This window comes from Coregonus clupeaformis, chromosome 4 (assembly GCF_020615455.1).
Source record: "Coregonus clupeaformis isolate EN_2021a chromosome 4, ASM2061545v1, whole genome shotgun sequence".
In the NCBI taxonomy this organism is placed as follows: domain Eukaryota; kingdom Metazoa; phylum Chordata; class Actinopteri; order Salmoniformes; family Salmonidae; genus Coregonus; species Coregonus clupeaformis.
In genome coordinates, this window is record NC_059195.1 from 17,954,970 (window position 1) to 17,982,911 (window position 27,942).

A 27,942-nucleotide genomic window follows, 5' to 3' on the forward strand; every position below is an offset into this window, starting at 1 on the left:
AAGCCTGCCATGTGAGATCATGGTAAAAGGTGTGTCCCATAATGGACATTGTTGTAGGGGCTGATACATTTTTCGTAAAGGAAACATCAAGTCTGAAATGTCCAAATGGAAATTAAACTTCAGAAGCCTTTTTAAACGTCAAATATACTACAAGTTTGACATTTCCTGCGTTTCAGGAAAGTTCTCCTGCAACAGGGTGATCAAATCAAAGATCCTACATTTGTATAGGCCTGTATAGCCTTCAGAAAGTATTCACACCCCTTGACTTTCTCCACATTTTGTTGTGTTACAAAGTGGGATTAAAATGAATTTAATTGTCATTTTTTGTCAACAATTTACACAAAATACTCTAATGTCAAAATGGAAGAAAAATTATATTTATTTTCGTAATTAATCGAAAAGAAAACACTAATATATCTTGATTAAATAAGTATTCAACCCCCTGAGTCAAAACATGTTAGAATCACCTTTGGCAGCGATTACAGCTGTGAGTGTTTCTGGGTTAGTCTAAGAGCTTTGCACATCTGGATTGTACAATATTTGCCCATTATTCTTTAAAAAATGTTTCATTCTCTGTCAAATTGGTTGTTGATTATTGCTAGACAGTCATTTAAGTCTTGCCATAGATTTTCAAACCGATTTTAGTCAAAACTGTAACTAGGCTCCTCAGGAACCTTCAATTTCGTCTTGGTAAGCAACTCCAGTGTTTGGCCTTGTGTTTTAGGTTATTGTCCTGCTGAAAGGTGAATTTGCCTCCCAGTGTCTGGTGGAAAGCAGACTGAACCAGGTTTTCCTCTAAGATTTTGCCTGTGCTTAGCTCTATTCAGTTTATTTCTATCCTAAAGAAACTCCCTAGTCCTTGTCGATGACATTCTTGAAAATATGAAGAGTGGTACTCAATGATGTGTTGTATTGGATTTGCCCAAACATAATGCTTTTATATTCAGGACAAAAAGTTAATTTCTTTGCCACATTTTTTGCAGTATTCATTTGGTGCCTTATTGCTAACAGGATGCATGTTCTGGAATATGTGATTCTGTACAAGCTTAGTTCTTTACGCTCTGTCATTTAGGTTAGTATTGTTGATTAACTCACTAAATGTGATGAACTAATATGAAAATGAATACATTTGTAAATAACTTTTCAATACAGAATAGTATATACTGTGTTTGATACAGCATTTGTGCGATGTATGATTAGGCCTATACATTTGTACAATGTTGTTCATCACATTACTTAAAATGCTGTTTGACAGATTAAATAGAGTAGATAATGATATCACACAGGCCTTGTTGTTTGTAGTTTCTGTGAAGAGGTCAGTGGCATTCCAACGGCAACCCACACCACTCATAGCAACAGCATTAAATGTAAAGGAGAGGAGGAATCACTGAATTTGGCCAGTAGGAAAATGAACACTTATTGGAACAAAAATGTAATTGAGACCTTAAGACAAGCTTGTGTTTGCTAAGCCCGTCAGGTCTTGGGAATACAGAGGCTTTTATGTCTCGTGGATGGCATGCTTTATGCCTCAGAGGGCTGAAACAGACAGTGGCCATCATCCAGGGAATGGGGAATAATGGGTTGTCTTTGTTGTGCAGTTGAAGCCAATGCACTGACCGTAAAATACCAGTGACAGCTTATTACTGGGGGTGTACTGGGTTAGTATACAAAATCAGTCAACAATATGTTCAAATTTTGCCAAATTAATTGGTAGGCTTGGCTATTGCAGGATTTTATGTGCTCAGTTTTAATACCAGAGAGAGCACTTATTCAACACAGATTCCACGCAATAGCTCTGTGCAAATGGTGTCATAGTGCCTCTAGAATGTATGTATGCCTCTAGAATGCAAATAGTCAATACTGTGTATGAAGTCTTGGCCCGTGCTTTGTTTCTGTTGTGCACTCTTCCAACACATAACAGTTGGAATCCACCTACCATCCACCTTCATAACAGAGCCTTTTGTGTTAAAAAGGTCAGAGGAAAATGAAAGCACTGGGCTGATAAAAAGTATGTGAAACAAATCTCTTGATGGCACTATTCTTGCGCACATGATCATTTACCAGTTTTTCATTTAGTATATTGAATATGTCACAGAAGCAGGCATTTTGTAAACTAATGGTTACAAACATGTGACACATTTGTACTTTCATAATAAATGATAGTTTAAGGCACTGTGGGCCATGTATAATTATTATTTTTTTTCTCTGTCTTTTTTACTTGGAAAACTGTAATCACAAAGCAAGATCATAGTTATGTTCCCATATAAAGTCTGAAGCTCTTGGCCCTTTGACATTTTGTAAAGCTCCAGTGCATGTGATGAGCATCAGGGGAGACCGCAGAGCAACAGTTATATATATATATATATATATATATATATACATACACAGTGGGGAGAACAAGTATTTGATACACTGCCGATTTTGCAGGTTTTCCTACTTACAAAGCATGTAGAGGTCTGTAATTTTTATCATAGGTACACTTCAACTGCGAGAGACGGAATCTAAAACAAAAATCCAGAAAATCACATTGTATGATTTTTAAGTAATTAATTTGCATTTTATTGCATGACATAAGTATTTGATACATCAGAAAAGCAGAACTTAATATTTGGTACAGAAACCTTTGTTTGCAATTACAGAGATCATACGTTTCCTGTAGGTCTTGACCAGGTTTGCACACACTGCAGCAGGGATTTTGGCCCACTCCTCCATACAGACCTTCTCCAGATCCTTCAGGTTTCGGGGCTGTCGCTGAGCAATACGGACTTTCAGCTCCCTCCAAACATTTTCTATTGGGTTCAGGTCTGGAGACTGCCTAGGCCACTCCAGGACCTTGAGATGCTTCTTACGGAGCCACTCCTTAGTTGCCCTGGCTGTGTGTTTCGGGTTGTTGTCATGCTGGAAGACCCAGCGATGACCCATCTTCAATGCTCTTACTGAGGGAAGGAGGTTGTTGGCCAAGATCTCGCGATACATGGCCCCATCCATCCTCCCCTCAATACGGTGCAGTCGTCCTGTCCCCTTTGCAGAAAAGCATCCCCAAAGAATGATGTTTCCACCTCCATGCTTCACGGTTGGGATGGTGTTCTTGGGGTTGTACTCATCCTTCTTCTTCCTCCAAACACGGCGAGTGGAGTTTAGACCAAAAAGCGCTATTTTTGTCTCATCAGACCACATGACCTTCTCCCATTCCTCCTCTGGATCATCCAGATGGTCATTGGCAAACTTCAGACGGGCCTGGACATGCGCTGGCTTGAGCAGGGGGACCTTGTGTGCGCTGCAGGATTTTAATCCATGACGGCGTAGTGTGTTACTAATGGTTTTCTTTGAGACTGTGGTCCCAGCTCTCTTCAGGTCATTGACCAGGTCCTGCTGTGTAGTTCTGGGCTGATCCCTCAACTTCCTCATGATCATTGATGCCCCACGAGGTGAGATCTTGCATGGAGCCCCAGACCGAGGGTGATTGACCGTCATCTTGAACTTCTTCCATTTTCTAATAATTGCGCCAACAGTTGTTGCCTTCTCACCAAGCTGCTTGCCTATTGTCCTGTAGCCCATCCCAGCCTTGTGCAGGTCTACAATTTTATCCCTGATGTCCTTACACAGCGCTCTGGTCTTGGCCATTGTGGAGAGGTTGGAGTCTGTTTGATTGAGTGTGTGGACAGGTGTCTTTTATACAGGTAACGAGTTCAAACAGGTGCAGTTAATACAGGTAATGAGTGGAGAACAGGAGGGCTTCTTACAGAAAAATTAACAGGTCTGTGAGAGCCGGAATTCTTACTGGTTGGTAGGTGATCAAATACTTATGTCATGCAATAAAATGCAAATTAATTACTTAAAAATCATACAATGTGATTTTCTGGATTTTTGTTTTAGATTCCGTCTCTCACAGTTGAAGTGTACCTATGATAAAAATTACAGACCTCTACATGCTTTGTAAGTAAGAACCTGCAAAATCAGCAGTGTATCAAATACATGTTCTCCCCACTGTATATGTATATATATATATATATATATACACACACACTCTCTCTCTCTCTACCGGTCCAAAGTTTTAGAACACCTACTCATTCAAGGGTTTGTCATTATTTTTACTGTTTTCTACATTGTAGAATAATAGTGAAGACATCAAAACTATGAAATAACACAAATGGAATCATGTAGTAACCCAAACAGTATTAAACAAATGAAAAATATATTTGAGATTTGAGATTCTTCAAATAGCCACCCTTTGCCTTGATAACAGCTTTGCACACTCTTGGCATTCTCTCAACCAGCTTCACCTGGAATGCTTTTCCAACAGTCTCGAAGGAGTTCCCACAAATGCTGAGCACTTGTTGGCTGCTTTTTCTTCACTCTGCGGTCAGACTCATCCCAAACCATCTGAATTTGGTTGAGGTCGGGTGATTTGGAGGCCAGGTCATCTGATGCAGCACTCCATCACTCTCCTTCTTGGTCAAATAGCCCTTACACAGCCTGGAGGTGTGTTTGGTCATTGTCCTGTTGAAAAACAAATGATAGTTCCACTAAGCCCAAACCAGATGGGATGGCGTATCACTGCAGAATGCTGTGGTAGCCATGCTGGTTAAGTGTGCCTTGAATTCTAAATAAATCACAGACAGTGTCACCAGCAAAGCACCCCCACACCATAACACCTCCTCCCCCATGCTTTACGGTGGGAACTACACATGCAGAGATCATCCGTTCACCCACACCGCGTCTCACAAAGACACGGTGGTTGGAACCAAAAATCTCAAATTTGGACTCCAGACCAAACGACAAATTTCCACCAGTCTAATGTCCATTGCTCGTGTTTCTTGGCCCAAGCAAGTCTCTTCTTCTTATTGGTGTCCTTTAGTAGTGGTTTCTTTGCAGCAATTCGACCATGAAGGCCTGATTTACACAGTCACCTCTGAACAGTTGATGTTAAGATGTGTCTGTTACTTGAACTTTGTGAAGCGCTTATTTGGGCTGCAATTTCTGAGGCTGGTAACTCTAATGAATTTATCGTCTGCAGCAGAGGTATCTCTGGGTCTTCCATTGCTGTGGCGGTCCTCATGAAAGCCAGTTTCATCATAGTGCTTGATGGTTTTTGTGACTGCACTTGAAGAAACTTTCAAAGTTCTTGAAATGTTCCGTATTGACTGACCTTTATGTCTTAAAGTGGACTGTTTATTTCTCTTTGTTTATTTGAGCTCTTCTTGCCATAATATGGACTTGGTCTTTTACCAAATAGGGCTACCCCCATACCTTTTCACAACACAACTGATTGGCTCAAACGCATTAAGAAGGAAAGAAATTCCACAAATTAACTTTTAAGAAGGCACACCTGTTAATTGAAATGCATTCCAGCTGACTACCTCATGAAGCTGGTTGAGAGAATACCAAGATTGTGCAAAGCTGTCATCAAGGCAAAGGGAGCTATTTGAAGGATCTCAAATATAAAATATTTTGATTTGTTGAATACTTTTTTTTGGTTACTACATGATTCCATATGTGTTATTTCACAGTTTTGATGTCTTCACTATTATTATACAATATAGAAAATAGTAAAAATAAAGAAACTAGGTGTGTCCAAACTTTTGACTGGTACTGTGTGTGTAAAATATATATATATATATATATGACTCAAGGGGAAATGCGCTCTCTTCTCCTGTATTTTTATGTAAATGTTGGCCTCACAGAAAGGACAAACTTGTTCCTCTTTTTCCGTGGCACACACAATGGCACACCAAAAAGGGTTCCAAAAGAGTTCTTCGGCTATCCCCATAGGATAACCCTTTTTGGGTCCAGATAAAACAATTTTTGGTTCCAGGGAGGACTCTTTTGGGTTCCATGTAGAACCCTCTGTGAAAAGGGTCCTACATGGAACCCATAAGGGTTATACCTGGATCAAAAAAGGGTTCTTCAAAGGGTTCTCCTATGGGGACAGGCGAAAAAAAACCTTTTTAGGTTCTAGATGGCACCATTTCTTTCGACGAGTGTAGGCAACTGATACTTATGTTGTGTATCTGATGGATCTACAGTGCATTCGGAAAGTATTCAGACCCCTTTACTTTTTCCACATTTTCTTAAGTTACAGCCTTATTCTAAAATTGATTAAATTGTTTTTTTCCCCTGTCATCAATCTACACACAATACCCCATAATGATGAAACAAAAACAGGTTTGAATATGTTTTTGCAAATTTATTAAAAATAAAAAACCTGAAATATTACATTTTACATACGTTTTCAAAACCTTTACTCAGTACTTTGTGGAAGCACCTTTGGCAGCGATTACAGCCTCGAGTCTTCTTGGGTATGACGCTACAAGCTTGGCACACCTGTATTTGGGGAGTTTCTCCCATTTCTTCTCTGCAGATCCTCTCAAGCTCTGTTAGGTTGGATGGGGAGTGTTGCTGCACAGCTATTTTCAGGTCTCTCCAGAGATGTTCGATCGGGCTCAAGTCCAGGCTCTGGCTGAGCCACTCAAGGACATTCAGACTTGTCCCGAAGCGACTCCTGCATTGTCTTGGCTGTGTGCTTAGGGTCGTTGTCCTGTTGGAAGGTGTACGTTCGCCCCAGTCTAAGGTCCTGAGCGCTCCGGAGCAGGTTTTCATCAAGGATCTCTCTGTACTTTGCTCCGCTCATCTTTCCCTCGATCCTGACTAGTCACCCAGTCCCTGCCGCTGAAAAACATCCCCACAGCATGATGCTGCCACCAGGTTTCCTCCAGACGTGACACTTGGTATTCAGGCCAAAGAGTTCAATCTTGGTTTCATCAGACTAGAGAATCTTGAGTCTTTCAGTTACCTTTTGGCAAACTCCAAGCGGGCTGTCATGTGCCTTTTACTGAGGAGTGGCTTCCGTCTGGCCAATCTACCATAAAGGCCTGATTGGTGGAGTGCTGCAGAGATGGTTGTCCTTCTGGAAGGTTCTCCACAGATGAACTCGGAGCTCTGTCAGAGTGACCATTGGGTTCTTGGTCACCTCCCTGACCAATGCCCTTCTCCCGCCGATTGCTCAGTTTGGCTGGGGGGCCAGCTGTAGGAAGAGTCTTGGTGATTCCAACTTCTTCCATTTAAGAATGATGGAGGCCACTGTGTTCTTAGGGACATCCAATGCTGCAGAAATGTTTTGTGTACCCTTCCCCAGATCTGTGCCTCAACACAATCCTGTCTCGGAGCTCTACGGATAATTCCTTCAACCGCATGGCTTGGTTTTTGCTCTGAAATCAAATCAAATTGTATTTGTCACATGCGCCGAATACAACAGGTGTAGACCTTACAGTGAAATGCTTACTTACAAGCCCTTAACCAACAATGCCATTTTAAGAAAGAAAACGGAAAAAAAATCACAAAAAAATACAATATAAAATAATTTGAAATAAAAGTAACAAATAATTAAAGAGCAGCAGTAAAAATAACAATAGCGAGGCTATATACAGGGGGTCCCGGTATCGAGTCAATGTGCGGGGGCACTGGTTAGTCGAGGTAATTGGGGTAATATGTACATGTAGGTAGAGTTGTTATTAAAGTGACTATGCATAGATATTAAAAAAGAGAGTAGCAGCAGCGTAAAAGAGGTGGTGGCGTGGGGTAGGGTGTGGGGGACAATGCAAATAGTCTGGGTAGCCATGATTAGCTGTTCAGGAGTCTTATGGCTTGGGGGTAGAAGCTGTTAAGAAGCCTTTTGGACCTAGACTTGGCGCTCCGGTACCGCTTGCTGTGCGGTAGCAGAGAGAACAGTTTATGACTAGGGTGACTGGAGTCTTTGACAATTTTTAGGGCCTTCTTCTGACACCGCCTGGTATAGAGGTCCTGGATGGCAGGAAGCTTGGCCCCAGTGATGTACTGGGCCGTACGCACTACCCTCTGTAGTGCCTTGCGGTCGGAGGTCGAGCAGTTGCCATACCAGGCGGTGATGCAACTAGTCAGGATGCTCTCGATGGTGCAGCTGTATAACTTTTTGAGGATCTGAGGACCCATGCCAAATCTTTTCAGTCTCCTGAGGGGGAATAAGCTTTGTCGTGCCCTCTTCACGACTGTCTTGGTGTGTTTGGACCATGATAGTTTGTTTGGACCATGATATCATGTCCAATGAATTGAATTGACCACAGGTGGACTCCAATAAAGTTGTAGAAACATCTCAAGGATGATCAATGGAAACAGCATGCACCTGAGCTCAATTTCAAGTCTCATAGCAAATTGTCTGAATGCTTATGTAAATAAGGTATTTCTGTTTTTTATTGGTAATAAATTAGCAAAATATTCTAAAAACCTGTTTTCACTTTGTCATTATGGGGTATGTTGTGTAGATTGAGATTTTTTTATATATCCATTTTAGAATGAGTCTGTAACGTAATAAAATGTGGAAAAAGGGAAGCGGTCTAAATTTCTGAATGCACTGTAAATAGTTCCAGGTGCTAACTGCTCCTAATTTCAGGAGTTATCGCGCCAAAAGCAATGGATTTAAACATTAACTTGGACTGGAACATATTACTTGTTGTTCTCTTATCTTAAGGCTTGGCAGATGTTCACCCTGTCTTCACTGTGCCAAGTTACTTGACTATACTGAGAAAGTTCTGGTAGAAGCATATTTGACCTCTGAAATAAGGTGTGGGGGGAAAAGTGGGGAGAGAACAGGTCAGACTAGGTTGGTCTCTTCGGTGACTTGCGTTGGGTAGGGTCATGTACATGGAATTCAAGGATCACCCAGAATGATCTGGGTAACCTCCCGGGTGGCGCAGTGGTCTGTAGCTGTGCCACTAGAGATCCTGGTTCGAATCCAGGCTCTGTCGTAGCCGGCCGCGACCGGGAGACCCATGGGGCAGCGCACAATTGGCCCAGCGTCGTCCAGTGGAGGGGAGGGAATGGCTGGCAGGGATGTAGCTCAGTTGGTAGAGCATGGTGTTTGCAACGCCAGGGTTGTGGGTTCGATTCCCACGGGGGGCCAGTATGACTAAAATGTAAATGTAAATCTCCTTGATTGACAGACTGGCTGACTAACTTACTACCAGCTGGAGTTCCAGTGTTATTAAGAAGAATAGAATGTACTATGGTCTCAAATGGTACCCAGCCATTCCTTATAAAGTGCACTACTTTTTGACCAATAGTGCAGTATATAGGGGAATAGGGTGCCATTTGGGATGTGCCCAATGTAACTGAATTGAAATAAGGAGATTCATAACAGAAGGTTATTACATACAGCATATTAATGCTAAGCCACTCTGAAGTTATTAATGCCCCCTAGATACTTATCCGTTGTCTAAATAAGGGTGTGAAATGTGCCAAGCAAGTTTGAAGCCTGCATACAAACATGTTATGGGAAAATTGTTTTGTTTTGCCTAAAATAATAAAGTATACACATAGGAAGTGGGGAGTTCTCATAGTTGCTGTGCTCTTAGTTTTTCTAATCTCCTGCCGTCCTCCCCACACAGCTCCTGAAGTAATGGCCTTTCCAGACCTTCTGTAAACAGCTTGTGTTTACTGTGAGCAACCTCTTACCAAATTACCAGCTGTGTCCCTGGTCCTGTGTTTTGTCTTTCCACAGGGATTTCCCTTCTCTGCAACCCATCCCCCATCCCCTGTCGCTCCGATTCCTACCCACTACTGCCTCCAACCACAAGTTGTCCCTTATGGTCTGATATGGCTTTTCTGTTAAATGAAGGACAAACTCTAAAGGCAAAATAGTATGTACAGAGGAAGTATACTAAGATCATATTTTTCAGTTGAAAATCATCTGTTTGTTGCACTTGGAGCATGAACTGTGTGACACTTGATCATTGTACTGTATCAAGCACCTAGTTCTGTTATTTTAAGTGAAAGAACCAGTGAAGGGGAGATATATAGTACATAGTATGGCAGAGGGTGCAGGAGAAGACTTGATGTTGTTGAACCTGTGTTGATCTGGTACTCTCATTGTAAGATGTAGGACATTTAGGTGAGTCATTGTACGCTTACTACCCAAGGTCAAACTGTAGCTTCCTGCTTTTTGTCTCATATTCAATAGGCAGACGGTGACCTCCTGCATAGATTGTTCCATTGCAACCACTATGATTTAGCAAACAAAATACAGCACTGGACAGTTCAAACTACTGTAAGTACTGTGTAATAGACGGTAAAAGGCAGCATCTCTGTGCCCTGCTTTTCAGTTAGAGTTTCAGGTCATGTTTCAACCTGCATGTCGTTCCTGACATTATCAAGTAGTATGGGAACTGAAAATGTTTGACATAGATAATGTTCCTCTGTTTAAAAAAAATAAGAATCTAACACCAACATGCATATTGGTGCTTTAAATCTTAATCTATTGTTCTGAGTTTAGCTTGCCTATTATGACCTATTCTCATATACCTGTTGAATAGTCCAACATCTATTATGTGTTGAGTAGCTGTGTGAGTAAAGCATTGGAAAGCAGCCTTGGTAAGCTGCTGGGGATAGTGATAAGTAGGGTGTCCACCCACTCTGTCCAGAGTGGGTGAAAACACGCTTTGGTGATGACATTTCACTTCCTTATGTTATGAAATTCATTTTTCCAAGACAAATATGATTATTCATGTTCTTAATCGTTCAGTGGGGTCTTTCTCAAACATATCATTAACAGTATATCCAAAAAGTTGCATTTCGTAACCTAATACATCCGATAATAAGCACCGAGCTGTGTTGACATAGCGGTGCAGGTTTTTTGTAACAACTTTTGAGGATTTTACATTTTGTGGTGGTCGTCTTCAAAGTTATTTCCTCGGGTTGCAAAAGCAAAATTAACATAATGAGCTGAATTAAATGTAAAAGGCTTTGAAAATAAATGCCTTGGTATACGCTCAGTGCTCCGTTGACATTTCACAGAGACGTTTGTTTTTGTGAAAATAAAATCTAATTAATATAAAAAGCGTATACTAAAATATATTAAAATACTACATGTCATGTCTCAAAATCGATTGATTTAGTCACCCTAATTCTGGCCATCCTACAAGGGTAAAAACCCGAATAACTCTCTAACGGATTATGATAGAGACATGAGGTTTGGACCACTGGTTTTCTTAGGGGACTATCTACACAATTACAGATGCTGTTTTGATTGGACACCCTATAGTATGTGCTGACAGGCTCCATAGTTAACACTCACTATTCCATCACTGGCCTGTACAGTAGACCTAATCAGGCAGAATGCTCAGCTACCTACAGATGTCAGATCTTAATTTGATCACTATTTTGTCACCCAAGCCATAAAAACCCACTGTTTTTATTTTCTCTCCATGCAGGGGCAGTCGAGTCATTCGGACCAGTGCCAGCTCTCGCTCGCTCAAACGTAAAACGCACCAGACAGAATGTCAATAAATATCCTACTATAGGCGTATAGGTCCTATTATTGCAAAAATCTGAAATGCATCCATACACCTCAACAATCGTCGTTTTATATAGCTTAATAACACAAGATAGATATTGGTCTCCACTACAACATACAAGTGTCAGGGCCTCCCGAGTGGCGCAGTGGTCTAAGGCACTGCATCGCAGTGCTAGCTGTGCCACTAGAGATCCTGGTTCGATTCCAGGCTCTGTCGCAGCCGGCCGCGACCGGGAGACCCATGGGGCGGTGCACAATAAAAGTGAGCAGCCCATGATTCTTACAGTGTGTATATACAGTGCATTTGGAAAGTATTCAGACCTTTTTCCACATTTTGTTACGTTACAGCCTTATTCCAAAATTGATTACATTTTTCCTCATTAATCTACACACAATGACAAAGCAAAATCAGGTTTTTAGAAATTTGACAGCGATTAGCCTCCAGTCGTCTTGGGTATGACGCTACAAGCTTGGAACACCTGTATTTGGGGAGTTTCTCCCATTCTTCTCTGCAGATCCTCTCAAGCTCTGTCAGGTTGGATGGGGAGCGTCGCTGCACAGCTATTTTCAGGTCTCTCCAGAGATGTTCGATCGGATTCAAGTCCGGGCTCTGGCTGGACCACTCAAGGACATTCAGAGACTTGTGCCGTAGCCACCCCTTCGTTGTCTTGGCTGTGTGCTTAGGGTCGTTGTCATGTTGGAAGGTGAACCTTCGCCCCAGTCTGAGGTCGTTGCGCTCTGGAGCAGGTTTTCATCAGTCTGAGGTTGTTGCGCTCTGGAGCAGGTTTTCATCAAGGATCTCTCTGTACTTTGCTCTGTTCATCTTTCCCTCGATCCTGACTAGTCTCCCAGTCCCTGCCGCTGAAAAACATCCCCACAGTAGGGATGGTGCCAGGTTTCCTCCAGACGTGACGCTTGGCATTCAGGCCAAAGAGTTCAATCTTGGTTTCATCAGACCAATCTTGGTTTCTCATGGTCTGAGAGTCCTTTAGGTGCCTTTAGGCAAACTCCAAGCGAGCTGTCATGTTCCTTTTACTGAGGAGTGGCTTCCGTCTGGCCACTTTACCATAAAGGCCTGATTGGTGGAGTGCTGCAGAGATGGTTGTCCTTCTGGAAGGTTCTCCCATCTCCACAGAAGAACTCTGGAGCTCTGTCAGAGTGACCATCGGGTTCTTGGTCCCCACCCTGACTAATGCCCTTCTCCCCCGATTGTTCAGTTTGGCCGGGCGGCCAGCTCTAGGAAGAGTCTTGGTGGTTTCAAACTTCTTCCATTTAAGAATGATGAAGGCCACTGTGTTCTTGGGGACCTTCAATGCTGCAGAAATGATTTTGTACCCTTCCCCAGATCTGTGCCTCGACACAATCCTGTCTCGGAGCTCTACAGACAATTCCTTCGACCTCATGGCTTGGTTTGTGCTCTGACATGCACTGTCAACTGTGGGACCTTTTATGTAGACAGGTGTGTGCCTTTCCAAATCATATCCAATCAATAGAATGTACAACAGGTGGACTCCAATCAAGTTATAGAAACATCTCAAGGATGATCAATGGAAACAGAATGTACCTGAGCTCAATTTTGAGTCTCATAGCAAAGGGTCTGAATACTTATGTAAAGGTATTTCTGTTTTTTATTTTTATACATTTGCACAAAACATTTTGTTTTCGCGTTGTCATTATGGGGTATTGTGTGTAGACTGATGAGGGAAAAAATGATTTAATCAATTTTAGAATAAGGCTGTAACGTAACAAAATGTGGAAAAAGGGAAGGGGTCTGAATACTTTCCGAATGCATTGTAGTTATGGTGTGGATGGCCCTTACATAGGTGAGATTTCCATTGCTTAGCTGTTGTGCTCTGGCTACAGTAGCATAGGTCTACTGTACTTTTCAGTTTGTGTGGGCATTTGAAGTCATCATTGTTGTGGATTGAAAGCCTGTATTGTGTGGCTTTTAAGATGTAATTTCATAAAGCTATGCATTTAAGCTTATCCGAAGACAATTTCATTGAGCTGAGATTCGAACCCATGCCGACTCTGGCATATGTGTGAGGCCACTAATAATTTATTCTGCCTATTTGTTGCCTTGAACATGTAATAAAACAATTTATCTAAAAAAAATGGATTTTCCCCTAACGAAAAATAAATCTACCCCTACAAATATGTCAATTTATTATAATCCACATAATAATTTACAAGAGAAGCGCTGTAGCCTACATACAATAGGCTACTTTAACTGGTGCCCTAGTGGACCTGCAGTCTAAGGTACAATGTAGATAGCAACGGTACTGCATTGTATACAAACACCGCTTCCAGCTGCCCACTGGCGGCGATTTCTAAATATTTCTTCAGATATTTAAATCCTCCTGCTGTAGGACTATTTTCCTACTGCGACGAAATGGGTCAAATTTAAGATCCGACATCTGTAGTAACCACTACTGTAATGAACAACATCACTTATATCACATAATTTAGACCTAGCTTCCCATGCACACTGAAAACACCTAATCTTTTCTGTTTTAGTATTGTATTCTCAAAGGCTATTTTACTGTTTCACAGTAAAACCGATTTAACCAAAACCAGACGTGTTGGATTAATTTAATACAAATGTTGATCAGACGTTGAAAACAAAGTGTATTCGAATGGAGACTTGTGAATTCATCAGATGAATAATACTAAGGTAATGCCACTAGGTACGTTATCTTAGATTGACATGATTAAATCAGCCAATCTCAACAGCCCTATGCAAATAAATACAAAGTCTGTTGTCGTCTATAAGGATATGTTTATCAGAAGTAATCAGAAAGCAATCATCCAGAAGTGATTACAAGATTAGCTTACAGGGAATCCATTCCAAAGCCTTGTCTCAGCAACTAGAGCACCCTAGCTGAAACATCTGAGCAGGTGTGTAATCTCATTAGTTGGCAGGCTTGTTCATGGGAGGAAGATCCACACAGAGTTGCTAATGTGATTTCAGAGTGAATCACCTCGGAGAAGCAGGGTGTGGTGGTGGTCTGTGTTTGGGATAATGAATAGCAAACACATACAAAGTAACACCTGATTGAATTAAGCATTGGAAAAGCGTCCCAGGCATGCTGTTGTAGCCAGGATCAATAAGACGGACAGACAGCTAGCGGACACAGTGTGGTGTGGACTGGAGGATATGAGAGGATGTTGATAAACTTGCTGTGAATGTGATGGATGGCAGGGCTGTGTTGTTTCACCGCGCTGCCCACAGGTTCACGGCTGCAGCGCAGTGCGCAGGGAGGTAAAGTAAAGCTGATTAGCCCTCTGCTTATTACTGACTGTGAGGGAGTTCTCTCTCACTTCACTTCACTGAACTGAAGCTCCACCGACACACCATGCTTAAGAGCTTTCTGCGACCGTCCGACTGAGGGGTCCCACTGTGTGAAGGGATTTAAAATACAGGAAACTACAGATTTTCTGATGTCAACTGGGCGGGGCATTAAGGTAAGCCCGGTCTCCTCTGCTCCAACAGTCATAGCATAGCAGAGTCTGTCTTTGAACGCAGTGGAGATGGCAGGTATTTAAGAGGGGAGAACTCATCACTGAGGCCAAGAGGTAAGAAGGCGTTACAGGCTAATGATTGGAGGAGATGATCTGTTTAGGATGAATGTGTAATGTTCAAACCTGTAGCCAGCATTGGAAAATAAAATACAGGTTCACTTGAGGCACTCTAGTTCTGTCACTTGAGGCACCCTGTCTAACTTTTGTTGCGTTGTTTCTTTCCTAAGACAATGTTGAAGAGGAACATAGTGGGGATACGTGCCTTCAGTTTTAGGATTATATACACTTGTGTATTACTGCTGCGATTCTTGAAAGTACATGCCTGGGTAATAACTTATTTAAGACGATGTGGGCCATGTTATTTGCACTGTCATATAAGAATGTTGTAAGACCCATTGGTTTGAGTGGCTAGTGACTGGTTGTAGTTTGCTTGGATTCAATAGTTTTGCTGCAGTGGGAGTGTACAGTAGAGTTTCTGTTAACCCTGTATGTGTGAGTCCGTACAGTAGATTACTCAGGCAAGGCAATAAAAAAAGTGGTGTGGACGTTGGTGGTGGTATGCATTGTTGCACTCTCACTTCTTAAAATACACAGGGTGTTGTCCGGAGGAGAGCAGGAAGGCCTGTTTGCATAGCCACTTTGTTTGTCGCTTTGTTCATGAACCTACCTTTTCCCAAGGGACCTTTTAGGCTACACAGCCGTTAAGAGACTACAACAGCAGGAAGGCTTCATAATCTTTAGGCTTCAACCTGAGTAAAATAACTCCATGTATTCACTGAACATAACTTCAACTGGGCAAGCACACTGTTGTCTGTCATAAGCATAAACAATCTGTTTTCCCTTTCAAGTATTTACTTTTTCCCTCAGTGTTTCCTGTTGATTATGAAAGAATTTCGTGGAAGGGGCTGAAAAAGAATTTCACGGGAATATGCCTACGTTCCAGCTGCAAACATGCGCATTGGAATGTAAGGAATTTAGACAGCCCTTTTGGGGATGTTATTTGTGCCTTCCTTATTGCTTCGAAACAAATATAAGAATGGCATATCAGGATATTACTTGTTTTAAAAATGGTAACAATCAAAGCAGAATGTATTTAATACAGGCCAGTGAGTAGGCTTGAGCGGGTTGTCTGTTTCCCAGCCCCTTCAGCTTATTCATTTAGAGGAGTGAGTAGCAGCCTCCCTGATGCTGGCAATTTATATTGCAATACTTGTTTCTAGGTTAGTTAATTATGGCTCCTCTGTTTGCCCTAACAAAGACTAGGAAGTAGCCATCAAAGGTACGACACTATAACATCAACTTCTGTGGATTGATTTGGAGACATATAGTCATTACTGTTGAACTTCTATGGACTGTGGTCTCTCTCTCTCTCTCTGTCATGCACAAACACAACAGCATCTCAGGGATATGAAAATTGGTAGCAATACCTGGATATTATGCCTTTGAAATGTAGTCCTATTTGTGCATCGTCAGACAATAATGTAAGGAACAGGCCACATGCCTTTGATGCTAATCTAGCAGCAGGATAATGGAAATACAAGATGCCTTCTTGTGTGCCGTCTGGATGTATTTAGTTGTCTTCTTTAGTTAGGCTAAATGCAGACCTTCCTGCAGCTGCGTTGCACATTTGTGCAGTACCAGGTGTGAGCAAAAACATCAGAGGGTGATTTCACTCTACATCTGTTTTCATATTTCACACCACTGTAGTGATTCATCAATTGTTGGTCCCAGACTGACAGTAACTGATGGCTGGCAATGGTACCCCAGAGTTCATTTACATTTTAGTCATTTAGCAGACACTCTTATCCAGAGCGACTTATAGTTAGTGAGTGCATACATTTTTCATACAACTACTGTGTGTGTTCTGATACAGTCTGGCAACTGGCAAGTCCATAAGTATTGTAGGCCTAGTTCTACTTGTCTACCAAGGTCACACTCTTAGAAAAAAAGTTGCTATCTAGAACCTAAGAAGGTTCTCCGACTGTCACCCTTTGAAGAACCCTTTTTGGTTCCAGGTAGAACCCTTTTGGTTCCAGGTAGAGCACTTTTGGTTCCATGTAAAACCCTTTCCACAGAGGGTTCTACCTGGAACCCAAAAGGTTTCTCCCGGGAACCAGAAACGGTTCTCCTATGGGGACAGTCAAAGAACCCTTTTAGTGATAATGAATCAATCTATCGGCTGTATCTAACTCTGTATACATCAGTGGAGGCTGGTGGGAGGAGCTATAGGGGGATTGTAATGGCTGGAATGGAATAATGCAACAGTATCAAAAATGGAAACCACGTTTGCCTCCGTTCAATTTATTCCGTTCCAGCCATTACAATGAGCCTGTCCTCCTATAGCTCCTCCCACCACCGCCACTGGTATACATACACAGGATACACTCTGATACACAGGATCAGCTGTATCAAGCCTGTGGCCAATAAAACACATAGACCTGTCATTTCCTCCTGTCTATTGAGCGATGAGCATGTTCCCTGGTTGTGAATGGGTTTGTTAATGTACACCAGACCGGCTATATGCAGGGAAACACTTGGGGATAAATGTAGGCTTAGACGGGTCAAGCTGCAACATGTCTCTGTCTGTCATCATTCACCAGTCAACTCGCTGTCGGGCAGAGGCTGCTGCTGCAGAAACATGGGCTTGGATGAGGAAAACAGACCTTTTGTCTCTGCCTCTGTCACATGTTCTCAGAAGTGTCTGGTTATGGCTACTGAGAAAAGCAGGGCTGTTCCATAAACCAAACAATATTCTGTTTGTCTTCTAGGACTTTTGACTAGTATTTATATTATTATTATATTGGCTATATTGGCACCTGCTTTTTGTTTCCAGAGTCTATTAAAGTAACACTGTTGGAACTTGTAGTTGACATGCCTCCTTAATTGTTGTTTCCTATGTGTGGAAACAAAGTAAATCTTGGCATCATTTCGGAGAATGGTATAACATTTACATAGGGAGAGAGTAGCTCATTCCCATAATCGCATTGCCAAACAAACTTTTAGAGCCATGAACTCTGGACTTTGTACCCTAGCCTGGTGTGGACCACAGTAGCGTGTTTGTTTTAGCTGGGGGCGTCTGTTGACATATTTACAGTCACTAGGCTATTCATGGAAATTTCTGGTGGTTGTAGACCAGTTTTGTGTCTGTGTTGAATATAACTGTTGATTTTAACACTTTTACTTCCCTGTCTAATGTCTGTTTCTGAGGCTCTAGGCTTCTGGACGCATAAGCCCCACACTTTGTTTGTTAAAATCTAAAGCTGTTAAATGACTTTTAATTGCATCATTTTGCAACTATTGTGAATGAAGGTGGGGGCTTACTGGTGTGATTACATGATTAGAACCATGGAATATTTGAGAATAGAAACCCCCCAAAGGAACTAATATTCCTTTCAAGTCAGGGCTTAGTGGGCCCATCAACTTAAGACATTGCAAAAATGTCTATTTTCAAAGTAAGTGGTGACCTCTGACGAAATCAAATAGGCTACAGGTCACGCAGCTTAGTCAGTTGTTACTCCCCACTGAATAACCCCTTGAATAATTAATGAGAAATAACTTTAATTTATAGATTGTTTTAGTGAAGCATTATGTACATTGCATTTCACAGCCAGTTTCTCATACTGTAATGTACAGTATCCCTCTGAAGGACAAAGTGTGTGACATCTTATCAGGAGATTAGTCCTTTTAAAACACATGCATGTTTGCTTTGGCTGACTATGTTAGCAGTTGCAGTCAGGTTAGAGCTAATCTGTCTGTACAGTGATAAACATTTTCAATACAACCTAAAGAAAAATAAAATCAACCATATGATTACACTTTCCCCAGGGAACCCAGTCAGTTTAATGATGATGGTGTAATTAGTGTAAAGTAAGGATTGGCCACACATTTCTTCTGACAGATGGTCAGACCTTTCTATCCAGTTGTACACACTACACAGCAGATGCCACTTTACTCTACATCGTTGGGAAAGGACTAGTCAATAAGAATACCTGTTGTATTCGGGACGTGACAAAAACAATTTGATAATAATATTGCTGATTAAAGGGGAGACTGTTGGTTTTAAAAGACACCTGTAGAGAGAGACATTTAGGAACAGAGACTTTGATCACTATGCTCCATGGGTTACCCTTCACCACACTGTCCTCAGGCCTAATGGATAAATCACTGCTCTTGAGTGTCTTGTGACTTGTTTGCAAAGGGAACCCAAGCTCTTTCATCTAATAGCTGCTTAATTTAAGTTGGGAAGAAAGGATTCCTTTCATGCTATGTCATGCAGTGTTATGTGTAATCAGATTGTTTTATGCAATAAAATAATCATTTAGAATTATTTTCCTGACAAAAATTACCCAGAGCCCCTGCATTCTCTTTTTCTACCTGTTCAACGTTTCTTATTTATATGGATACCATCAGGGAAAGATGTGTATTCATACCAGTGAAATACTACCATATTGTTTTAGACTGCAACAGGCTGATAATATCGTATTAACAGTTAATATTATTGTGAGATTCATCTTGTCCCTTTTCTTTTCCTACCGACAGAGTGTCAACCAAAAGCAAGGCCCCCTCTCCCCCATTATCAGTGAAGGGCCTGGATGGTGCAGGCCTCTCCCAGAGACATTCTGTATCAGGATATCCTCTGATGACCATGGACCAGAAGGAGAACCTACTTGAACAGGACCTGACTCTGGTCGTGGTTCTGCCAGGCGGAGTGGAGAAGACGGCCACTGTCCATGGCAGGTGAGACTTGGGCTTAAGTCTCACATGGCACCTATTTAGTGCCTATGGACCCTGGTCAAAAGTAGTGCACTAAATAAATAAAGTGTCCCACTGTGACTAAACACCAACCAAGTGCTCCCAACCTTCCCTCCTTGGAAAGACTTCCAAGATGAAGCATCATCTAAATGCATTTTGAGCGTCAGATAGATAGATAGATAGATAGATAGATAGAACAAAAATATAAACGCAACGCAACCATGTTTCATGAGCTAAAATAAAAGATCCCCGAAATGTTCCATACGCACAAAAAGCTTATTTCTCTCAAATGTTTACATCCGTGTTAGTGAGCATTTGTCATTTGCCAAGATAGCATGTCAAGAAGCTGATTAAACAGCATGATCATTACACAGGTGTACCTTGTGCTGGGGACAATAAAAGGCCACTCTAAAATGTGCAGTTTTGTCAGACAACACAATGCCACAGATGACTCAAGTTTTGAGGGAGCGTGCAATTGGCATGCTGACTGCAGAAATGTCCAACAGAGCTGTTGCCAGAGAATTGCATGTTCATTTCTCTACCATAAGCCGCCTCCAACGTTGTTTTAGAGAATTTAGCAGTGCAACCGGACTCGCAACCGCAGGCCACGTGTAACCACGCCAGGACCTCCACATCCGGCTTCTTCACCTGCAGGATCGTCTGAGAAGGGGGAGGGGGGGTGCTGAGGAGTATTTCTGTCTGTAATAAAGCCCTTTTGTGGGGAAAAACTCATTCTGATTAGCTGGGCCTGGCTCCCCTGCGGGTGGACCTATGCCCTCCCAGGCCCACCCATGGCTTTGCCCCTGCCCAGTCATGTGACATCCATAGATTAGGGCCTTATGAATTTATTTAAATTGACTGATTTCCTTCTATGAACTGTAACTCAGTCAAATCTTTGAAATTGTTGCATGTTATGTTTATTTTTGTTCAGTATAAAATGGCATATGATTACTGCACATCCTTCTACCATTACATCAACTTTCCAAGGCTCTAATGTAATGTCCTATTTCTCTGAGTCATATATTGTAGGTGGTGCAGTAAAAGCTGTGGTTTTGGTTAACAGTACTTGCATCATTTTATTGCACCAAGAAGTTTTATGATGTGACTGATTCCTTTCCACTTGCTAAGGTAGAATGTTATTTGTGTTTTAGGCACAGTAATCACATTTTATGGTTTAAATATGTGTAAAAAAAAATATTTCCTGAGCTTTCTTATCTCCTATATATAGTACACACTTCAAAACCTTATTCAAAACATAAATCATAAGGAATGTCTCTTTTGCCATTAATGACTATTATTCAATGTGTTTCTATGGGATTTGGTATTAAAGGCGAAATTCTATATATTTGTTTTGATACCTAAAGGGGTCCTAAAATTCAAAATCAAATAGCTAAATGATCCATGGTATGACCATCTTAAAACAATTCCATGTCAGTTTATACCCCCCCCACATACATTTCATGAAAGTTAGTCTTATGAAGTCTGGACTGTGAAGCTCTCATCCACACCAATTCAGCCGAGACCAAAACGCCTAGTCAGACAAACATGAGATTAATATCTCAGTCAAAGGGCTTTGTTGTTTTTCAGAACAAGGACTTTGTGTCCTGGTATGAAACTACATACCCACACTCTTCACTCTCCATCACCGAAGTTTACTCAAGATATCATTCTTCTATTTTTGCAAGACTCAAATACTCCATTAGTATATTGTGCCCTGCCTCTCCAGCTTTAATTGAGACCAACTTTAATATAAAACGATTAAGCATCAAATTCTTCACCCTCTTTTCTTTTACAGAGTACAGTGAACTCATTATGATAAGGATTCAACTTTTGGTATTATATTTCCAGAGCCTGGAATTTGGAAACTGCTGGATAGCTTTGTGTGGATGCTGTTGCTAAATGGTTTTCCACACCACCAACAGTTGTGTGTGTGAAGCACAATCTGACGGCTCCTTATGCTAAGCTTTATCACTGTAAAAAAGTAGTGTGATAATGCACTACTATTACGTAGAGTGTAAAAGTATTCTGTGATAGCATCTACTTTCGTGATAGTACTTTCTCCTTGGCATTTGCAAATTCCACATAAAAAGTTCAGTGTTTTCTCTCTTGATACACACAGCCTTTTATCCTTAGCTAGGGCGATTATTACTACTAAACTTTGTGTTTTTCAGCAAGCCTATGATGGATTTGTTAGTCATGCTTTGTGCCAAGTACCACCTGAACCCATCAGGCCACACTATAGAGCTCGTCACCACCAACAGAAACCACATCAAGTTCAAACCCAACGCTTTGATCGGGGCACTAGAGGCAGAGAAGGTTCTGCTCAAGCCTAAAGGAATGGAGGAAAAGCATAAGAAGCCTGGCCCTCAGATGCCAGAGGTACAGTTGAAACATCTGTGGTAGAAATTTACTAGTTATATAAGTTATAATAATTGCTTTATCTTGTAATGTATTTTTTATTTGAGTATATATGAAATGAGATGTGTGTGTGTATGTATGTATGTATGTATGTATGTATGTATGTGTGTATATATATGTGTGTGTATATATATATATATATATATATATATATATATATATATATATATGTGTGTGTGTGTGTGTGTGTGTGTGTGTGTGTGTGTGTATATATATATATATATGTGTGTGTGTGTGTGTGTGTGTGTGTGTGTGTGTATATATATATATATGTGTGTGTATATATATGTGTGTGTGTGTGTGTGTGTGTGTGTATATATATATATATATATATATATATATATATATATATATATATATATATATATATATATATACACACAGTGGGGAGAACAAGTATTTGATACACTGCCGATTTTGCAGGTTTTCCTACTTACAAAGCATGTAGAGGTCTGTAATTTTTATCATAGGTACACTTCAACTGTGAGAGACGGAATCTAAAACAAAAATCCAGAAAATCACATTGTATGATTTTAAGTAATTAATTTGCATTTTATTGCATGACATAAGTATTTGATACATCAGAAAAGCAGAACTTAATATTTGGTACAGAAACCTTTGTTTGCAATTACAGAGATCATACGTTTCCTGTAGGTCTTGACCAGGTTTGCACACACTGCAGCAGGGATTTTGGCCCACTCCTCCATACAGACCTTCTCCAGATCCTTCAGGTTTCGGGGCAGTCGCTGAACAATACGGACTTTCAGCTCCCTCCAAAGATTTTCTATTGGGTTCAGGTCTGGAGACTGCCTAGGCCACTCCAGGACCTTGAGATGCTTCTTACGGAGCCACTCCTTAGTTGCCCTGGCTGTGTGTTTCGGGTTGTTGTCATGCTGGAAGACCCAGCGATGACCCATCTTCAATGCTCTTACTGAGGGAAGGAGGTTGTTGGCCAAGATCTCGCGATACATGGCCCCATCCATCCTCCCCTCAATACGGTGCAGTCGTCCTGTCCCCTTTGCAGAAAAGCATCCCCAAAGAATGATGTTTCCACCTCCATGCTTCACGGTTGGGATGGTGTTCTTGGGGTTGTACTCATCCTTTTTCTTCCTCCAAACACGGCGAGTGGAGTTTAGACCAAAAAGCGCTATTTTTGTCTCATCAGACCACATTACCTTCTCCCATTCCTCCTCTGGATCATCCAGATGGTCATTGGCAAACTTCAGACGGGCCTGGACATGCGCTGGCTTGAGCAGGGGGACCTTGCGTGCGCTGCAGGATTTTAATCCATGACGGCGTAGTGTGTTACTAATGGTTTTCTTCGAGACTGTGGTCCCAGCTCTCTTCAGGTCATTGACCAGGTCCTGCCGTGTAGTTTTGGGCTGATCCCTCACCTTCCTCATGATCATTGATGCCCCACGAGGTGAGATCTTGCATGGAGCCCCAGACCGAGGGTGATTGACCGTTATCTTGAACTTCTTCCATTTTCTAATAATTGCGCCAACAGTTGTTGCCTTCTCACCAAGCTGCTTGCCTATTGTCCTGTAGCCCATCCCAGCCTTGTGCAGGTCTACAATTTTATCCCTGATGTCCTTACACAGCTCTCTGGTCTTGGCCATTGTGGAGAGGTTGGAGTCTGTTTGATTGAGTGTGTGGACAGGTGTCTTTTATACAGGTAACGAGTTCAAACAGGTGCAGTTAATACAGGTAATGAGTGGAGAACAGGAGGGCTTCTTAAAGAAAAACTAACAGGTCTGTGAGAGCCGGAATTCTTACTGGTTGGTAGGTGATCAAATACTTATGTCATGCAATAAAATGCAAATGAATTACTTAAAAATCATACAATATGATTTTCTGGATTTTTGTTTTCGATTCCATCTCTCACAGTTGAAGTGTACCTATGATAAAAAATTACAGACCTCTACATGCTTTGTAAGTAGGAAAACCTGCAAAATCGGCAGTGTATCAAATACTTGTTCTCCCCACTGTGTGTGTATGTATGTATGATATATATATATATATATATATATATATATATATATATATATATATATATATATATATATATAGTGATTGAAAAAAGTATTTGATCCCCTGCTGATTTTGTACGTTTGCCCACTGACAAAGACATGATCAGTCTATAATTTTAATGGTAGGTTTATATGAACAGTGAGAAACAGAATAACAACAACAAAATCCAGAAAAATGCGTGTTAAAAATGTTAGAAATTGATTTGCATTTTAATGATGGAAATAAGTATTTGACCCCTCTGCAAAACATGACTTAGTACGTTTTGGCAAAACCCTCGTTGGCAATCACAGAGGTCAGACGTTTCTTTAAGTTGGCCACCAGGTTTGCACACATCTCTGGAGGGATTTTGTCCCACTCCTCTTTGCAGATCTTCTCCGTCATTAAGGTTTCGAGGCTGACGTTTGGCAACTCGAACCTTCAGCTACCTCTACAGATTTTCTATGGGATTAAGGTCTGGAGACTGGCTAGGCCACTCCAGGACCTTAATGTGCTTCTTCTTGAGCCACTCCTTTGTTGCCTTGGCTGTGTGTTTTGGGTCATTGTCATGCTGGAATACCCATCCATGACCCATTTTCAATGCCCTGGCTGAGGGAAGGAGGTTCTCATCCAAGATTTGACGGTACATGGCCCCGTCCATCGTCCCTTTGATGCGGTGAAGTTGTCCTGTCCCCTTAGCAGAAAAACACCCCCAAAGCATAATGTTTCCACCTCCATGTTTGACAGGGGGGATGGTGTTCTTGGGGTCATAGGCAGCATTCCTCCACCTCCAAACACGGCGAGTTGAGTTGATGCCAAAGAGCTTGATTTTGGTCTCATCTGACCACAACACTTTCACCCAGTTCTCCTCTGAATCATTCAGATGTTCATTGGCAAACTTCAGACAGCCCTGTATATGTGCTTTCTTGAGCAGGGGGACCTTGCGGGCGCTGCAGGATTTCAGTCCTTCACGGTGTAGTGTGTTACCAATTGTTTTCTTGGTGACTATGGTCCCAGCTGCCTTGAGATCATTGACAAGATCCTCCCGTGTAGTTCTGGGCTGATTCCTCACCGTTCTCATGATCATTGCAACTCCACGAGGTGAGATCTTGCATGGATCCCCAGGCCGAGGGAGATGGACAGTTCTTTTGTGTTTCTTCCATTTGCGAATAATCACACCAACTGTTGTCACCTTCTCACGAAGCTGCTTGGCGATGGTCTTGTAGCCCATTCCAGCCTTGTGTAGGTCTACAATGTTGTCCCTGACATCCTTGGAGAGCTCTTTGGTCTTGGCCATTGTGGAGACTTTGGAATCTGATTGATTGCTTCTGTGGACAGGTGTCTTTTTATACAGGTAATAAACTGAGATTAGGAGCACTCCCTTTAAGAGTGTGCTCCTAATCTCAGTTCGTTACCTGTATAAAAGACACCTGGGAGCCAGAAATCTTTCTGATTGAGAGGGGGTCAAATACTTATTTCCCTCATTAAAATGCAAATCAATTTATAACATTTTTGACATGCGTTTTTCTGGATTTTTTTGTTGGTATTCTGTCTCTCACTGTTCAAATAAACCTACCATTAAAATTATAGACTGATCATGTCTTTGTCAGTGGGCAAACGTACAAAATCAGCAGGGGATCAAATACTTTTTTCCCTTACTATATATATATTACTATATATATATATATATATATTACTATATATATATATATATATATATATATATATATATATATATATATATATATATATATATATATGTGTATATATATATATATGTATATATATATATATATGTATATATATATGTATATATATATATGTATATATACGTATATATATATGTATATATATATATATGTATATATACGTATATGTATATATGTATATATACGTATATATATGTATATATGTATATATGTATATATACGTATATGTGTATATATATATATATATATGTATATATACGTATATATATGTGTATGTATGTATGTATGTATGTATGTATGTATGTATGTATATATATATGTGTGTGTGTATATATATATATATATACGTATATGTGTATATATATATATATATATATATATATATATATATATATATATATATATATATACGTGTATATATATATATATATATATACGTATATGTATGTGTGTGTATATATATATGTGTGTGTGTGTGTTCTTTAAGTACTTTTTCTAGCAGTTTTTAATGAGGATAGTAATGAGGTCTGATAATCTAATTTCTTTGACTCTCCAGGCAACTGTCCGTCTGGTAATAAACTATAAAAAGACCCAGAAAACTATACTAAGAGTCAGCCCTCGAGTCCCCCTTGAAGACCTCTTACCAGCTATTTGTGAGAAATGTGAATTTGACAGACTGAGCACACTTTTATTGAGAGATGCCCAATCTGAGGATCCTTTGGATTTGACCTGTTCTCTCAATGATTTTGCAATAAGGGAGGTTTATGCAAGGGACACAACAGGTAAGGGCTTCTCTAAAACCATCAGCCTTCAAAACATTCATTAATCTGAATAAATACCATACATTCTGAACTAATCTCGGCACCCAGAGCCAAATCTTGTGTGTTAAATCTGTCAACAAGAGACTTATTCTGAATGAACACTATTCACCATTCATTCATTTTACAATTACACAGGTGCATTTACTACCGAATATCATTTCCATCTTCTCTTTCATAGCTATGTACTCAGCAGATGTACCTGCCTCACCTACTACACCAACTCATCAAGGTCATCGAGGTAATGTAACATGAATTTATTAGCTATGTTTTTACATGGGTTTTATTTTGCGATTTCCATTTACCACTGACATGATGCATTTGAAGTCAAGTTCATCAATACTTTGACAGGAATTTAAGAAACGTTGTCAGTAAGATCTATATATTCCTAACAGATACCATTCCACCCAGTGAAGATAAAACCCAGAAGGAGAAAGAAAACAAGGGAATGTTCAGTCTATTCAGGAGAAGTAAGAAAAAACCTGAGCAGGTGTGTACTCTTCATTTACAGGTCAGTTTTGTCTGATTATGAGTTAATCGTGGGTGTTGGAGCGGGGCAAGGGGATATTGTCACAGCCTTGTGATTGGATAGTTTTCTCTTTGCTTACTGCAGAAAACAGGCCTTTGATCTGATTGGATGTTTGTTTGCTCTTTAAAGGGAATGACTGCCAGTGCCCCGGCGTCCCCAGTCTTCCCTAGCAAGCCTCGACCTCTCAGCATGAGCTCACTCAGTGCCCACTCCTCCACATTCAACTGCAGCACCATGCCTTCTGACATGCCAAAGAAGAGACGGGCTCCTCTGCCCCCCATGCTGGTGTCCCAGAGCTGCCCCTCTAACCTGAGCCATCGTCAGAGGTCCATCTCAGCCTCGGAGCCCGAAACCCAAACGGACAGTGACCAGGTGAGTGGGACTTAACCCAACTGGATCTGTGTTCTGGCTTTACCAGGTCTGTCTGTAAGTCTGGATGCTCATGAGAAATAGATATCCAGAGAAATGGTTCGTGTTGCATTTTAAAATTTAAATCCTAGACAAGTAAATCAATAATTTCAGGTAGGTTACTCCTTTGCATACTTCAACTAAATCTGTAACTGGTTTTTCCTCTTCTGTTGTGGAGATTACTGGTCTGAGTCGCAGCACAGAGTCTTCCTTGAAGAGGACAAAGCGCAAGGCTCCTCCACCCCCCGCATCTCCTGGAGTGGTAGTCCAAGATGAAGCTTCGCTAGATAGAGGTAAGAAAGGTTTCACTGGATTCATACGTACTGTATTTAATTGGCTTGTGCTCAACCCCCTATCTACATACTGTATTTCAGGTGTACATTTTCTTACATTAGGGAGTTACTTGAAAATAGCATCTTTAGGCACATTTTTTGGATGTTGGTGATTTAGTTGCTC

General features: G+C 41.0%; 1 protein-coding gene across 4 annotated transcripts in view; it reads left to right on the forward strand.

The window, feature by feature from the left end:
* The window catches only part of cobll1b (cordon-bleu WH2 repeat protein-like 1b), a 41,804-nt gene that overhangs the window by 3,258 nt on the left and 10,604 nt on the right, over nt 1–27,942 (forward strand). For 2 of the 4 annotated variants that reach the window (XM_041864840.2, XM_041864832.2), the window contains exons 3-9: nt 19,385–19,582; nt 21,769–21,976; nt 26,288–26,513; nt 26,731–26,790; nt 26,945–27,039; nt 27,208–27,450; nt 27,665–27,779. In XM_041864840.2, the coding sequence (XP_041720774.2) occupies nt 19,385–19,582; nt 21,769–21,976; nt 26,288–26,513; nt 26,731–26,790; nt 26,945–27,039; nt 27,208–27,450; nt 27,665–27,779 (1,145 nt within the window). Of the gene's footprint in view, nt 1–14,668; nt 14,789–14,826; nt 14,900–19,384; nt 19,583–21,768; nt 21,977–26,287; nt 26,514–26,730; nt 26,791–26,944; nt 27,040–27,207; nt 27,451–27,664; nt 27,780–27,942 lie in introns of those variants that run through there. The other 2 variants (XM_041864853.2, XM_041864845.1) reach the window with 2 other exon arrangements.